Below are 17,586 nucleotides of genomic sequence, written 5' to 3' on the forward strand. Positions count from 1 at the left end.
GCCCCACACACTATCATTCGCATAATATGCATATCCAGGCTACAAGGCTATGTTTAGCTGACATTCATTTAGTTGCTCTTTATGATACACATTTGTTAACCCAGCTTAAGAACGTATTAAATACCAAAAGATACATTAAAATGCTACCAACACAGAATCTTAACAATAACTGAAGGACTACAAAACGAAAGCAAAGGTTAGAGCTTTAATTCACTACGAATACATAGCTCCTGCCAGTAGCAAGTGTCATAATATGGGGTTTTAATGCTCCATTTAATACACCCCTTTTCCAAGGAAAGCACCATCTACAAGTACTTCAAGTAGTTCAATGTGGGAAAACATCATTAAGAGAAACTGCTGCAGGGATATCATAAAGCTGTCTGTTAGGTCATTCTGTAACCAAAGGCTACAAAAGCAACATACTGTATATAGAGCACAGCAGTGTTCTTAAATGTATTCACTAGAAGCCAGTACGACAATCAAGATACAATAATAACCTTGTTATACAGTCCCTACTAACTTAACATCCCACTTGAGTGATTTGAAAATTCTTCAAGAGATATTAAAAGCTGAAGTAGCTAAGTCTGCTGAAAAGTCAGATTGCCCCCAAAACCTTTGTTAGTTACTTGTTAGAAATCAAAAGTCAAGTTTTTTCCAACTTGCAAAAGCTTTCCTTCCTAGCTAGTCAGAGGCAATTCCTGTTCACCATAGATTATTAGGCAAATGTCTATTTGCAATCATAGGATGTCATTAACTTAAAGTGCCTGCCCTCCCTAACAGTTGCAGATTTATTTATGCTTTTTCATATTTTCCTTTGCCAAACTGCTGTTCATCAGCAAAATGCTATATGCCAAAAAATGTCATCTTGGCCTAGCATGGAACTTCTCTCTTCAAAATCAGAATGACCTGAACTATAAAGTGGAATTGCGAGAGAAGTTATTACTGTTTTCCTATGACTTTCAGTGAGATTCAACAGATATACAGTGAGGAAATAGGAAAGGTTTGGTACAACACACTCACCACACACTTTACAGAGAAAAATACAAAACAATTTTCAGACAAGTAAATTCTGAAATAATATAGGAAGATAGAACCAATAATCTGTGGAGGATGGAATCACTCAATATTGGCACCTTGACTGTGGAATGCTCTCCTCTCACATATTTGACTAAGGTAAAGGTAAAGGTAAGTGAGGTGAGTGAGGCTGAGAGACTTCAAAGATGTGTGACTAGCCCAAGGTCACCCAACAGCTGCATGTGGAGAAGCAGGGAATCGAACCCAGTTCACCAGATTACGAGTCCACTGCTCTTAATCACTACACCACACTGGCTCAGCAAACTCATCTTCCTACCTCCAGTGAAAACTGAAAGGGATCAAAAAGGATCATAAGTACCTCCCACAAGTCAGTCCACATAATGGCATGCCACAATCAAAGATTGGATGCTCTACAAAAAAACCCAGCTGCATGTGACTCAAGCAAGGGAGTGAATTGATGATGCACTACAGGGAAGAAGCAGAAGAACAGCTGAGCTTAACCATACCTAATTTTCCTATACCTGTCTCAAATCAGTCACAGCATGGCAGAGGAGTTTTATAAGAGCTCTACAATATCAAAGACGATAAATAAAATTAGGGAAAGTCCTAAGTTATCAGGAGAATTTGTGCCTTCAAACTGCTACTCCTAGAAAGATAATGAGCTGAAAGTAAATGAAAGAACTGAAAAAAGTGGCAGTGATGGACTCTACCTCAAAGAATGAAAGTGATAGGCTACTGGAAGTGGAACTGCCATTTTGTGAGTTCCATGAGGTATCAGGTAAGTTACAGAGATACTACTATGGCAGGTTTGAACACATCTCCTAGTTCATACTCTACACCCATGAAAAAGAAAAGAAAAACGTATTGGGCAGAAATATTGAGAATTTTTATTGGTGAGATCCTGTGACTATGCGGCTTCAGGAAATTATGCAAAGAGTCCCAAACTTGGTCTGCAGAATAAGAAGATAAATGCCACTGAGGCTCTTAAAGAAACAACTGAAAATTATTATCCAATAGTCCAAAGACTTAAAAACAGGCTAAATATAGGCAAGGTTTGTGTGGTAAACATGAATAATAGTTTGAAGAACTACTGGGAGTACAACTGAATGGTTCATGATTTGATGAACTAAAACAGAAACAAATACCAGCCCCCAAAAGGGTAACAACAGATCCTAAATTATACAGTTTAGCTTGTTTTCTGGAACTTTCCTACCAACGCATCCTGATCAAAGAAATATTTCAGGCTCAACCAGCAAACTGCTGGTTTGATTTTGTATTTAATCAACCTGCAGTTTAAGCACAAGTTTGTAAGACTGATGCTCTGTACTCAATTCCCATTCTATTCTTTTTATTCATATATTTGTGAACCGATACCCCAACCCTGTTTCCAGTCTATTCAGGGACTGAATTTACACCTACAGAACAAACTCACCTGTGCAAATGATGAGCACTCCTCCATCTCTTTTAAAGAATGCTCTTTCAAAGAAAACAACACCACCCAAAAAGGCTGCCAACATTCTTGTCCCCCAAAGTAAACCAATGCATTTTCCTGCATTAGACTATCTACAGGAACCTCATAGGTACACGACTTAAACATGAAAGGCTAGCAAAAAAAACCCCTGACATAGTTGTTGGGCTGCCTCTCACACAACACAGATGCTGCTGGGGGAGAGAAAAAGCCTGTAGTTTACAGCTGCCCATCTCTGCAAGAGAGCTGCTTCTATTTATAGGCAGACAGCTTAGTAAAGACTTTGGTGGGTTTGGGCGGAAAGGGCTTGAGATAAGATCAAGATGACTTTATAGCATGTTTTCTTTTTCAAGCATTGCTGCTTTTCTTTGGCTTGATGTTCACTTCCCAGCTAGCATATTGCTCAGTCCTTTTGATACTGGTGAATGCTTCTGAGCAATGAGATCTGATGAAATGGTGACGGTTGAAAGCAACGTGACATGTTCCTTATCCTCCCTTTACAATCCTTACAAGAACTTAGAATCTATCTTCAACATCTGGTCATGTATCATTACGTGAACAGTGATCCACAGCAAATGGATAAAGGGAGAAATCTTACTCTGCCTCCTCACTCAAAAATAAACTGTCTTATTATAGGAATTTATTCTTAAATTCCGTAGCAACCAGTCAGTCATATGAAGCAATGATACTTTAATTATCTGCATCATTACTGGGAATAAATGCATGTACCAGTCAACTAAAAGTTATCACAATTACCAGGAATTAATTTGGAATTCTATAACCTCACTTCCCTCCCAAAGGATGCAATGACTCCTTAAAAGAGGAATGAGTAGTTGCAAAGAGTTGTTCAAACTGCTTTCTTTCCCCTTGCTGGCAGCTGAGTGTCCTATGTGAACCAAAAGACAGAGGCTGCATGGTATTTGTGCCTTCTACCACTTCCTGACAATGCTCGGGATCTATGGTCGCTTCCTTTATTTTATTATTGCAGGTCCATGAGGTCCTGCTTTCTGCCATCTGCACAGGAGTCATCAGGATAAACTTAAACTTAATCAAGTCAGATGGCTCTGATTCAGCTGGTGGTTTTTGTAGACCCATGTACATATTACTGGCTATACACATCTTATCAACAATATCCAGTTGAGTTGCAGGACTTTGCTTGTCCAGCTAATGTAGAGGCAACATTGTAGTGATAAGAGGGGGTGTTGTAGAAAGGGGGTGGCAGATTCTGTATTCCAACTGACTGCTGAAACCTATTCATTTTCCAGCCAAACACCAACCCTGAAGTCAACAACAACAAAAAGACTACTGTACTAATATCTAAATCATCATGGTATGAGCTTTCGTGTGCATGCACACTTCTTCAGATACACACAGTGTATCTGAAGAAGTGTGCATGCACACGAAAGCTCATACCAAGAACTAACTTAGTTGGTCTTTAAGGTGCTACTGGAAGGAATTTTTTTATTTTGTTTTGACTATGGCAGACCAACACGGCTACCTATCTGTAACTAAATCATCATGTTTTTAGAAGAGCCTGTCCATTCAAACACGTGTGATAGATGTGTAAAATGAAACTGGGAATACACCAAAGTTGTGAATAAGTGTGTTAAAAAGTGAACATACTTCAATAAGTACTGCCTCTGGCATGCAGGGTGAGCAGCAAGCCTTCCACCTAGATGTAGAAGTGGGTGGAATCATTCAGGCAGTTGTGTGGCAATCCCTGTCATTTCCAAAGGTGCAACCATATGTCAGGAGTGCTCTGATGGTGTTTCCTGCTTGGCAGGGGGTTGGACTCGATGGCCCTTGTGGTCTCTTCCAACTCTATGATTCTATGATTCTAAGGAAGGCTGGGGATTGTCCTGCACCTCCAAGGTGAAGGCTCCTGAAGATCCTTAGCTACACAGGGCCAAACCAGTAATTACTTTCCACTCCCGTATTCCTGCTTTGGAGCAGGAAAGGTGTGGGGGGGGGAGTATTAGGCACTGTGACCTGAGGGTGCTCTGTGTACCTTTGAGCACTGGCACTCAGTAACACACATTCCACAGTGGCCTTATCTTCAAGAATGAATGGATGCCACTACAAAGCACTTCTGGGACGCCTTATGCAAAAGCAAAGACTTTTCTCCACCACCCAGCTTCTGCCACTCAGGAAAAAATTAGGGTGGATGAGCTGGAGGCTACAATTTTTGGCTTGGCCAGAAAGACCAGCCAAAACCTGTGGACCCCGAGAGCTTGGAGCTGTGCTTTGTCCTCAAAACAACCCTTTAAAGTAAACTGGCTGAGACATTGTAACTTGCACCAAGTTACCCACTGAACACTGTAACTTGGTGCTGAATTTGGGTTTTCCACATCCAAGTCCAACACTGTAGCAACTACATACACCTCACTAGCTTTCAATTGCAGTCATGAAAACAGCTTTCTTTCCCCTTTCTGCTAGCCTATGTGAACCAAGAGACAGAGGCTGCATGGGATTTGTACTCATCAACTATTTCTCAAACTATCACTAAGTCTTCAGGCAATGAGGACCCATTAATCTAAGCATCACATAATCTTTAAAGGAGACTCACAGTCAGGATACTAACTGAAATTATGATAAGAATGTCCCTTTTTTGCAGTGTGGTAAAGATAAGTTAAATATTAGATTTCAGATATGATGACATCTTGGAAGATGTACTACAGATGAAATTAATCCGGTGGCAGCTTTTTTTGTATTTCCATATTTAATTTTTTCCATATTAAGGAATAAGGAATGAGAATGCACACTATGAGCAGGATCCAGACTAGCTATGGATAGAACACCACAAGATGCTGCACTGGAGGAGAAGCAATGATTTTTGCAGATTCCCCCTTCCCTCTGCAGACCCCTGAAAACATGCTCTGGCAAGAACAGCGTGGGAGGTGGAGTTTTGGACTATAAGAGAAAGTTGTCTTCCCTCCTTCCTCCAGCAGGAGCCTTCACTAAAGCTCAGTCCCTTCTGTTTTTGTTCACAGAAATGCAAGTCTGGATCCAACCCCATGTTGTTTGTGAGTTTGGAGGAATCCATTTGTGAACATAAAAATAAATAATGTCTGCTTCCAGACGACGTTTACTGTGCAATTGCTATGGCTTGTTAACTCATATTTAACAGGGGGTCCACATGATGCAGTCATCATTCCATAAATATACGGTACATTTTCCCAGTGCTCATTCATCTTTTTTCTTATATAAAAAAACTGACTTTGAGTAAAGGAGTGAAATAGAAGAGCAACCTCTCTGCAGTTGTGGTCAGAAAAATTTCGAATTTTGAGCCACATTGGGAGGAGCTGACCTTGGGGTAGGTGAAATTGTATGCTGGGAAAATCCCTCCTTTCTGTATCACAAACTTTACAGTTTCAGTTACAGAGCTATTTCTTGCCCGGCAATGCAGGTCCTTTCCCCTGAAGAAGACAATTCCAATATTACACATTTTGTAAAATAAGTAAATGTCTTGAGGCGCTTAGAACTTCAAATGGGAGGGACACTGCAAAACAAGAGGAACATGAGAATTCTGTTCTCCCCAAACCACATGTCTAGGATTAGAAAGGAGAGATTCCACTAAAAATAGCAGTGTTTACTTCTGAATAAACATGTGTAGGTTCTGGCTCTAATCCTGTAAGGCCTCTTGCCCTGTGCTGCAGGCTTTAATTTTTTGTTGCTGTTGTTAAAAATAGTTCGGAATTATGGAATTGTGGTACAGTGAGTGGCAAAGCACAAGACCAGAAAATTAGGTGCATTTTTATTGGAGCACCCATGTAGCAGCAAAATATTACATCTGTCTACTGCCCATTTGAGCAAATCAAATAATATTTTAGGGAATTGTTTCCTCAACTGAAATGAACTGTCCCCAACCTCCCTACTGCGGTAGTTTGTTTTTTATGGTAGTAAGGGCATGGTTAGTAGGAACGCAGGTGGCATTGTGGTCTAAACCACAGAGCTTAGGACTTGCTGATCAGAAGGTTGGCGGTTCGAATCCCCACAACGGGGTGAGCTGTCTGTAAGCATTCATTATTTATTTCTTATATAACATAAATGCTAAATACATAAATTTTCATGTTTCTTTTTCAGGTGTGCAAGTTGATGTCATAACCTTCTGAAGAGGCACTAAAACACTTTAAACTAGTCAGTGAATCCATTCTGAAGGATGTCAAGATCCAAATGATTGTGATGTGCCCTGAAAACATTAATTGAGCTGCACATAATGCAGGTGCATGTAATGCAGGTGCATGTAATGCAGGTGCATGTTATGCATAATGTTGATGGATGAGGAAACCACCATTAGCACATCAAATACCTGGGAGTAGAGAAACATCTTGACCTGGGGCTGAAAAAATGACAAAGTCTGCACTAGGTGGGTCTCACCAGGTGAAGCATTCCACAAACCAGGGAGAAAATGGGACTACTGAAAAGGTCCTCTGTGGTTTGTTGTTATGTCTGAATTCATATACTATTAACAAATCAATTAGGATCATTGCTTTGCCTCAAAAGGCTGCTACAACAAGGAGGCAGGAGTGAACTTGTGAAGCTGGATGCTGAGCCAGTGGGAAACAAGTGGGAAACAAGCATACAAGCAACCATGGTTTGTCTACTACACATCTGGAAGCTCAAACAATGGATACTTGACTATGGTTAGCACATACCACGGTTTCATATTATGTCTGCATCTGGTCATTTTTTCCACTTTCTAATCATGAATTGAAAATACACTTCTACAGAAGAGGAACCATTTGAGAAAATCTGGAGCAAATATGACTGAATGTGTCATTGCTTCATTAGCCCTGGTCAACAACACACATACAGCCGTTTAAATAAAATATATTGTCTGAACTACTTTGTCTCACATTTCTATTTTTAGCTAGCTGGCAACTATTTTTAAGGTCTTTATTGCTGCTGGTCCTCACCACGTCCTGTTGCACTGCAAACTACAGGTAAACCGCACTGTTAAAAATAGGACAAAGTAATGATGTAAAGAAGACTTCTTAATAAAACAACATAAGCGCCAGAAAACACAATGAATTCTAAAGCAGCAAAATACTGCAGATTGTAAAATATTATGCAACATAATTAATACTGGTTTAATTTTATTTAAAAATCTGCATTCACATTTCTCATTTACATACTTTAATGCACTAAATGTTTCATAATATTTACCTTCCCATGCAAGGGAAGTAATCATTATTCCCACATTCTAGATGGGTAATTGATGCTTAGGATAAAATCCTACCCTCTATTTTGAACCACAGCCAAGACACACTTACAGAACATGTGATCTGCATGGAGAAGATCCCTGGCCTCAAATCTATGCATCTCAGCCATGGTGTGACAACATGAAAACCTCAATGCAATGGGACCTGGCTTCTGCAACACATTGCCCATTTAAGTTAGACAAGCTCCAACATATATTGTATATATTGTGTTGATGCTAAAATATTTCCTACTTCCACAGGGTTTCTCGAGAGGCTTTTCCAGATACTTGTGGGCAGCATCAGATTTCCCTTTGGAAAATGTGAAGGCAGAAATGCTTTTGAATACCAGTTGCTGGAAACCACAGGCAGAGAGAGTGCTGTAGTGCTCCAATCCTGCTTGCAGATTTCCTACAGGCATCTGGTTGGCCTCCGTGAGAACATGATGCTGGACTAGATGAGCCACAGGCATGATTCAGTAGGCTCTTTTTATGTTATTATGAACTGTTGTATCTGATTTATTTTGTTATATTTTTATTGTCATTATACATTTGCTATGGTATTTTGTAATGTTTAGTAGTTTGTAAATATTCCAAATAATAAGTAAACTCAGCCAATGACTAAAGGGAAGTCAGGAGCAACATGGAGCCAGTGTTGTGTCTATAACTAACTTTGTACAATTACTTCCTAAACATTCATATAAATTCACAGAAATGCTTCTCTGGTTCCTGGAACCTGGAAAACACAGAGAGCCATGGGTGTCAACTTGTAAAGTGAACTCTCTTTGGGAAAATCTGAGTCTTTGTTGATCCTTTTCCCTCCAGCCCAGCTTGTGCATCAGCAAAGGTCAGTAAAGACAGGAGTATGAGTAATACTAAGCAGGCTGTACTACAAAATTCAGTGTTTCATAACACATAACACCTCTCCCAAAATCCTGTCTCTCTCTACAGGTCCACTGGAGTAAAGGCATAGTACAGCTTTTAATGTCTAATGCAATATTATGCTTTTACTGAGTCTCTCTCTCACACACAAAACTCTGTTATTAAAGTATTGTACAGTGGTACCTCGGGTTAAGTACTTAATTCGTTCCGGAGGTCCATACTTAACCTGAAACTGTTCTTAACCTGAAGCACCACTTTAGCTAATGGGGCCTGCTGCTGCACCGCCGGAGCACGATTTCTGTTCTCATCCTGAAGCAAAGTTCTTAACCTGAAGCACTATTTCTGGGTTAGTGGAGTCTGTAACCTGAAGCGTATGTAACCACTGTACCACTGTACTTCAGATTCACAGTTTTCTTTATCACAGCCAGTCTGCCTTCGGTTTACTGCTTCCATCACTAAGCAAGGCTGTCACTTAGTCTAAAAGGATCTTAAGCAGCAATGTTATATGCTAGAGCAGGCATAGGCAAACTCGGCCCTCCAGATGTTTTGGGACTACAACTCCCATCATCCCTGACCACTAGTCCTGTTAGCTAGGGATGATGGCAGTTGTAGTCCCAAAACATCTGGAGGGCCGAGTTTGCCTATGCCTGTGCTAGAGGTACCACCTGTTCTTTAGTGCACACTGCTAAATAACAGGAACCTTTAATTGCTTTGTGAGCGTGAATAAGAAACTAAAGTAAAAACAGAATCTTCTGGTTAGCCATGTTTCAGGCCTTCAGGACACTTTAGATCATCTTGCCAATGGTTGAGATGCAAGCAAAGCAGTGGCTTAGCACTTGAGATTTATTGCAATGAGCACTTAAACTGTAACTCACTGGATGATTTAGGAGACTAAATTCATAGCTGAGAACTAACACTACAATTCCAGAAACTCCTCAAGGCCAGTAATTGTTCAGAGTAACAGCAAGAACAAACCTAAGGTACCTATGTGGAAATATATGTTTATAATATATTCTTGTGGTTTATTGGAAGCATACTGTCACGTGTATATTTCTCTTTTATTGTTCAGGACCTGTTGAACCTTCCTATATCTTAAATAGTCAACCTTATGTGACTGAGCAGCTATAAAGCTCAAATTAACATCAGAGTTGTCCTTTTCCCTGGAATTGCCATCTTTTCTTCACTCACTTCTTAGGGGGAATCCTCACCAACCACTCTCAGATTATTACATTCCACTGTTTTTCTGTGTTGTTGCCCAGTGTTTTTTCAGGCCTGACTTGTGGCTTTTTCTTTTTGCAGCAGCAGCCTGTTCATCATGGACAGGCAACATGAAATTAGAGCTTTTAAGGGTAACTGTTCCTTTAAACAGAAAGCTCCCGTCTGCAGGTTTAAGCCCATTCCATTTCTACCCTGGCCAGTGCAGCTGCAGGAATAGTGCTGAACTGCCCATTTGGCCAATTTCCCAACTCCCAAAGTGTGCATTAAATTAGTGGTTTCTCACCATTCCCCACTCTTTTCTTTTCACTATAGTAAAACAGCAATACTTTACTGTAATGGAAAGAAAAGATAAAAAGCTACAATGGAAGAGAAGTCATTAATTTAACACATATTACCGTCAGGGGGTGGGGGCTAACTAAACAGGGAACAAATGAGTATTAATCCCCAAACCACACTTCCCAGAAAGCAGTAACATGTCTGAACCAGCAAACACGAAGCTTGCCATTAACAATGTAAAGCATCTTAGCTAGCTGAACTTAGATATGAGTAGACATTAAAGAAGTATCTTGGCCAAGATACTGGATAACATAATGCTATATTGTGTGCTGTGAAGAATCTGCCTTACTTCCACTACCATCTAATTACAGAAACGCAATTCTTCAGCAGCATTAAAGAGTTCTAGCATGGAAGCAACCCAAGTCAGTTTTGAAGAAACCCCTCAAAATGACATGCCCAGTATACACATTAATCATGCATTTGTCTTCCATCTCTCATTGGAAAAGAAAAGGTGATCAAAAGCTAGAGCGGAAGTAAATGAAGAAATGTATACATAATTAAAATAGCAAGTCACAAAATAGAGCAATTGGTAATTCTAAAATTGTTATCTTGAGAATCCAGTACTGCTTAGCTAGAGGTTTTTTTAGATTAAAGCAATGGAAGCTTAATGGCTATACACAATTTCTGTTTATAATCCTTGTACTTAAAATGTTTATATTCACATAGCACAAGCAGAGTGTTTAGGCTTTTTACAACCACATTGACGTAGGAAATGATGCAAAGCATGGCAAGTGATTAAGTGGGAATTCAGAGCAGAGTTTGGCCTTATATGAACTATGGCAAAAATAAAACGTATCCATCCATGTCATAGCTCTAATTACTGCAATTAAAGCATTCTAATTTGGGAAAGGATCATTCTTTGTTTTTCTCACTCACACCAATGCTTAGAGTCCAAATTTGAGACTGCTGGATCCTTCCCTATTCCTAAGGGAGTCACTTCAAGTGTACTATTTAAATATGATAAAAGCATTTAAGGAAGCAGAATTTCAAATGTCCATCTTCAAACAAGATGAAGTTCAGGAATTTTCTCCAATTGTAAATGTCATAATCACCAAAGTATAGATAGCGGCTCTCCATATACAAAGAATTTGGCTACCTGAGGTAAAAAGCAAGTAATCAATTAACAGTTTATGATGTCACTGCCAGTGACTTTAAATCAGTACCCCAGAAGAAAATACTTCAGCATTAATACTACAATGTCAATAGTAGGCTTAACTACATGTTTTATGAGGTTTCCTCCTGTTTGTTTGTTTGTTTGTTTGTTTGATTAATCAATCAATCTATATATACTATGTATTCATAAGTTTGACCAATGCAGCAGAAATTAGAAGTGATTTTTCTATCTTAAACTTAAGGCTGTTTCCAGACTTAATTTAATAAAGAAAAAAAATGTGTCATTCAGAAACTTCATATTGGTTGAAACCCCCAGTTTCCCCACAGAGTTCTCTCCAAATATATGTTAACTACGGGCCTCTGCTCACCATTCCCTCACTAACATACTTCCATTTGCTGAATATTGTGTCTAATCAAGCAATCATCCCAGCCTTCCACTTCTAATCTGCAGCCCCATTTTGTACCAAATTTCACCTTTCCTCTCATAGCCATGCCTTCTTCCCCCCTCCTCCTTTTCTGCAACCCCTATCCCAGAGTCCACCCCAGAGTCTTCCTCCTCCATACATTCTAACTACCAAGCACCCTTTTTACCTTTACCCAGTAATGAAGCCACCATCCGTTCCTTTTCTGCAGCCCCTTTTGTATCCCTGCTTTCATCTTCACTCCCATACCTATGCCAACTCCTCCTTCCTTTTTCTACAACTCCCCCTTTGCACACACCCTTTTTCATCCCTCCTCTACTGTCATTTCTTACAGTAGGCACTACCCCCATTTCCATGCCTCCTCTTTCCTCCTATTCTGCAGCCCATCAGTTTCTGCAGAAACCAAAATCAACGTCTGAAACCAAGATCAATGGTTTGTACGTAACAAGGAAATACTAGTGGGAAAGTGAAATGTGAACACTGTGCAAGTCCTCAGTTCATCCATGTAGCAGAGGGAGAGGGGTAAGCGAGCCCAAGGCTTCACTCCAGCCAATTCCAAATCATGCACACAGCGCTAAACCATGCTGTTGGATTGTTGCAGTTTCCATTACCTCTGACCAAAGGCCATGCTAGTTGAGGCTGATGCGAGTTGCAGTCCAAGGACATCTGGAGGGAAATAGGTTCCCCATTACTGGTTTAGCATTATGTGTGAACCAGCCGAGTGTTTCTCCTCCTGGATGTGAAATACATTGCTGAGCCATTTCAATGTCACACGACATTGTATGATGTAATGAATCTTTATAAAGCAAAGATTTTTTCATCCTTCATTTTTGCTGTTATTGCTATGCAACCATATGGTATGAAGACTACCAGTTGAAGTACATATAACACTGCGTCAGAGATACAAGTAGCATCCCAGAAGTTTTGCAGGCAGCAAATGCTTCCAGGATGCACAATAGGGATTTTGAATGCTGGGTTCACAACTTGAAACATAACCCATTATTTGCAGACTTCTGAGAGACACCAGGGGTAATTCCAATAAGATTCTTTTTTTTTTTTCTAGTATGGCTTCATATCCATGTTGCAACATGTAGAAATTCAGTGGTTGCAGGTTTTCCTGGCAACCAGATGCAGCAATAGGATAAGCTTCCCTGGCTGAATTGCTGCTGGTCATTCAAAATAATCAAACCCGTGCCAGAATAATGGAAATGTTCATGAGATACACAGCAAGGACTGTAGATGCACAGTTCAAAGAACAAGATACAACACTCTTCTAAATTTCCAAACTCATTAAGGAACAATAGTTTTTGTGGTAGTAAAATTAAAATGGGTATGGGACACTGCAGGAAGGCCTGGGGAGGGTTAAGTGGGGACATTTAAGCAGCTCCAAGCATCCTGATGCAGCAGAGGAATTTGTGTGTGCACGCACATACAAAGTGTGACCAAGACATCAGGACTCAGCACTGTCGGGAAGGTGCCAAAGCCCCAACACACTTTGGGAGAGAACACGGGAATTGACCAACTCTCACCGAGGAAGAACTGCCACCTCTGACAGAAGGAAACCCCCTTGGGAGGTTTGGATCACCTTTGAATAGGTAGAGTCCCTCCTCCTTGTCTCTTTGCAGAAACACCTTCTCTTCTCCACCTCCACACAGACCCTTCTGCCCAGAGTCACTCATGACTTAAAGCAAAAATGTGACAGTTGCAAGAAGGAGCCACCTCTGCTCACTCACCTGCTCTTTTTCTAGGCTGCAGTAGAGATTGGACCCCTAAGACACCTAGAGGGTGCAGAGCTGAAGTAGCTGTTCCTTTCCACTTCACCACCCAGAAGAGGGAGAGAGAGAATAGAATTGAGCTGGACTAGACCTACCATCAAGGAAGAGTGAAGTGATAACCCTCCTTCATTCCTCCTGAGTCCCTGCCATTTCCTTCCTTCTCAGTTACCAGGGAACAAAGCTTGCTTGTTTGCTAGGCTGGATGAATGCTAGGTATCCATTGTATGCCAGGTGAGCATACAGTGGAGGTCACATTAGTTGCTGCCACCTGAAAGGAGCACTCACTTCTCATTATCTGCCAGCAAAGACCCCCACCCTCTCTCTCTGGAATGACTGCTTACCATAATTTCTCACCTCCACATAACTCATTTACCTGCCCTTTTACAGCCAGGTGAGATGAGACCATGGCTCCTTACCAATGTCAGTAGTTGCGCACCTATCCAAGTGATACCTCTGTTAGGCCTAATCACAATCACCATGTTGCCCAGAGAAAGACTGTGCCTCCCCTTGATCACTGTTTCTACTCTTTCTTAAAGTCCTCCTCTGCCCAGTGGAGGGCAAGATAGCAGAGACAGCCACCGACTCCACTTAGTTGCTTACACTTTGCATATGGGCTGCACCAAAGTTGGATGCACTAACTTTGGGTGACATGGCAGCTTCTTAACTTACCACCTAGATAAGGAGAGTGAAGGAGAAAGAGACAGTGCCTTGTCACCTCTGACCTGCTTACTTAGTAGCCCCTCTGGGCAATATATTTGGGATATCACTGCCACATCAGAGAGAGATAGCGTGCAGGTAAATGGCTTACTTACACTCTCTCTCTGGGTGGCTAGAGCTGAGCCCGCCACACAACCCACTGAGAAAGAGAGTGAGAGGCAATAAGCTCAAGTAAGAAAGCTGAGATGATGACTCCTTGCAGGGACAGTTGCCTCCACACACTCCTCTGCCTTCTCCCTCAATTCAGTGTGACAGCAAGGGCTGGGCCTATACTATTTTTTATATATGCAGCTGTTTTGTATATGGTTTTTTATTGTGTGGTGAAACCGCCTCCACAGGAAGCCATTCGTAAACAAAATAGATACATAACTACCCTGGGCCCCAATCCCAACCACTACATTACCCAGAGAGCAAGCGCAGTCAAGCACACTGAGCGGAGGTTGGGGTGGCGGCACGGAGCCACCCACCTCTATTGGCTCCCTCCTTCTGGGTGTCGCAAAGCATGCGCTCGGGAGAAGGAGCAGAAGCATCTTCTCCCCCAGCCCCACCTCCGCACCTTGCTCACTCAGGTGGACGAAATGCCAGGGCAGCGCAAGGACCAGCTGCTGCCTTGGCCCTTGCTCACCTGTGTGCCCTCTCGCCCTCCCTCATTGGGAGACCCAGCAATTGGGATAGATGGGAGGATGCAAGAGGTGGATGAGGGGTTCCCCACGACCACCATCAATGGCATTTTTTTTATTTATTTTTTGCTGAAGGCCCTAATAAAACCTGCAAAGCGCAGTAGCCATTGGAGGGGGGTTGGCATAGACCATGAGGGGAAGGGCAAAGGGCGATGGAAGTGCCACCCCTGCTGCTGACGAGAGGGCCGGGTTAGGGGAAGGCGCTGAAGGGCTGCTGGAGAGCCCAGGCCCTGCACGGCAGCGCCGTTTACCCGGGGCTGGTCTGGGGAGGAGAGAGTGGGAATGAAATGGAGGATGGGAAGAAGGCTGAGGGGAGGGGGAAGCGCATAACCACCTCCTCCTCCTCCTCCTCTTCCCTGAAGGCCCGACCCTTACAGCGCTCACCTTCTGGCGGATCTGGCCGGACGTGGAGACCTTGCGGATGAGTTTTTGCGGGGAGCCGGGCTCTTGCTCCGGCTCGCTGTCCGACGACTCCTCAGTCGCCACCGGAGGGGCAGCGGCGGTGGCCCCGGCCTGGGGCTGCGAGGAGCCCGCCGCCGCCGCCGCCGCCATGCTGCACCGTGAGGAGCAGGGCGGGCAGCACCACCTAGCGCCGCAAGCGCCGCGGTGCGAGCCGGCAGCCAGGGAGGAGGGAGCGCGGGCAGGCGGGGAGCTCACTGTGGGGAGCGGAGAGGCGTCCGCAGCGGACGTGGCCGCCCTCTGGCGGGTCGGTTCTGCACTGGTCCTGAGGCGACCTCCTCAGGCCCCTCAAGTGGCTTGAAGCGAATAGGGGGGAAGGAGAAGGGATGCAGCCTCTCGGGCGGGCTGTTAGTTCGCACGCAGGGAATTAAGAATGCGCCCGCGCGCGCACACAGACGCCCTACTCGCCCATCTTTTGCAGGGCGGGTGTATTGAGGGGCTGCTGACAATGTTACAATATTGTCGTGTCCTCAGTGAACGTCGCAGCACATCGATCTGAATCTGGCGTAGGAGGACTCAGGGGATAAGGCCCCGCCCCATTTACTTACTTCACCCTGGCTTAAAATCTACCCCTGTGATAAATCATGCTCGCCTTTACAACTCAGTTCATATTAAAAACAAATATACATTAATAAAAGACCTGGCGCATGAGGGGAAAGGGGATAAAACAGACTAGAATTTGTTCTGGGTTTTCATTTCTTTTGCTAACAGCAGCATTTTGTTTCGAACAGAAGGGAGCATAATTTTCTCTTGACAATTTTACTGATTTTGGACAGAAAACTGTGGCTTGAATTTAAGTTCAAAAACACAAAAATGGGAAGAGGGGAGAGAAGGAGACAATTTATTCAAGATTTGCCGGAGTACTATGAGGATAAAGGTAAAGGTAAAGGTACCCCTGCCCGTACGGGCCAGTCTTGACAGACTCTGGGGTTGTGCGCCCATCTCACTTAAGAGGCCAGGGGCCAGCGCTGTCCGGAGACACTTCCGGGTCACGTGGCCAGCGTGACATCGCTGCTCTGGCGAGCCAGCGCAGCACACGGAAACGCCGTTTACCTTCCCGCTGGTAAGCGGTCCCTATTTATCTACTCGCACCCGGAGGTGCTTTCGAACTGCTAGGTTGGCAGGCGCTGGGACCGAGCAGCGGGAGCGCACCCCGCCGCAGGGATTCGAACCGCCGACCTTTCGATCGGCAAGTCCTAGGCGCTGAGGCTTTAACCCACAGCGCCACCTGCGTCCCTACTATGAGGATAAACCCAGATAATAGCTTTTTTGCTTGAACACTGCTGCTTCAATACTTCAAAAATTGTATATGGATCTTCTGTAGGCAGTTTACTTTTTTGTTTTTAATTTTAAAGGGATGGCAAAACAAATGTTCTCATGTGTAATATGTTACACATCGGTATGTTATGTATTGTCCTAGTAAGAAAAAAAAAAAAGAACAGAAGGGAGCATTAAAAATGAAGTTATTGTACCTGTAATCTGCCACCTCATAAATATACCATATCATTTTGGTTTCAGATACAGAGCATGTCACAGCCACCTCCATTGTCCCACTGCCTTGTACACACATAGTTACAATAACCCCTCTGTAAAATAGATACAGTGGTACCTCGGATTAAGCACTTAATTCGTTCCTGAGGTCCGTTCTTAACCTGAAACTGTTCTTAACCTGAAGCACCATTTTAGCTAATGGGGCCTCCTGCTGCTGCCACGCCGCCGGAGCCTGATTTCTGTTCTTATCCTGAAGCAAAGTTCTTAATCTGAAGCACGATTTCTGGGTTAGCGGAGTCTGTAACCTGAAGCGTATGTAACCTGAAGTGTATATAACCTGAGGTACCACTGTATATGAAGACATGGCACTGTACACTGTGTTCATACGCTCATTACAGAACTTGCAAGTCATAATCTTTTAGCACATAAAACCAAAAAAGCAGGAAACCTGCTTGTAGATTATTACACCCAATAACCAATACATGTTTATTTTGCAGTTATGCAGCTATTACATATGCTGCATGTTAGAAGTGCCTTCTGTGTAGGAATTTCACAAAGTACATGGCATTCATCAAACAGCATGAAAGGGCACTTGACACAACAGGCATTGTATGGTCCATATCATGAATACCACAACTTCTGAATCGGAGACATAAACCTGAATTATAGAATTGAAGAGTTGGAAGCAGTGGTTCCCAACCTTTTTTTTGCCCATGCCCCACCTAAGCATCCCCAAAATCCTGATCCCCCCCAGTGACATATAATCCTTATTATTCAAAAAGAGAACTATTCA

The 17,586-nt window shown here is 42.8% G+C and overlaps 1 protein-coding gene across 5 annotated transcripts in view; it reads right to left on the reverse strand.

Annotated features, from left to right (window-relative positions):
* The window catches only part of DGKD (diacylglycerol kinase delta), a 74,550-nt gene extending 59,153 nt beyond the window's left edge, over positions 1-15,397 (reverse strand). For 3 of the 5 annotated variants that reach the window (XM_079978646.1, XM_079978649.1, XM_079978645.1), the window contains exon 1: positions 15,228-15,396. In XM_079978646.1, the coding sequence (XP_079834772.1) occupies positions 15,228-15,395 (168 nt within the window). In that variant the 5' untranslated portion in view covers position 15,396. Of the gene's footprint in view, positions 1-2,467; positions 2,488-15,227 lie in introns of those variants that run through there. The other 2 variants (XM_079978648.1, XM_079978647.1) reach the window with 2 other exon arrangements.
* Between the last annotated feature and the right edge of the window lie 2,189 nt (positions 15,398-17,586).

This window comes from Podarcis cretensis (assembly GCF_951804945.1).
Source record: "Podarcis cretensis genome assembly, chromosome: 5".
NCBI classification, from domain to species: Eukaryota; Metazoa; Chordata; class Lepidosauria; order Squamata; family Lacertidae; genus Podarcis; species Podarcis cretensis.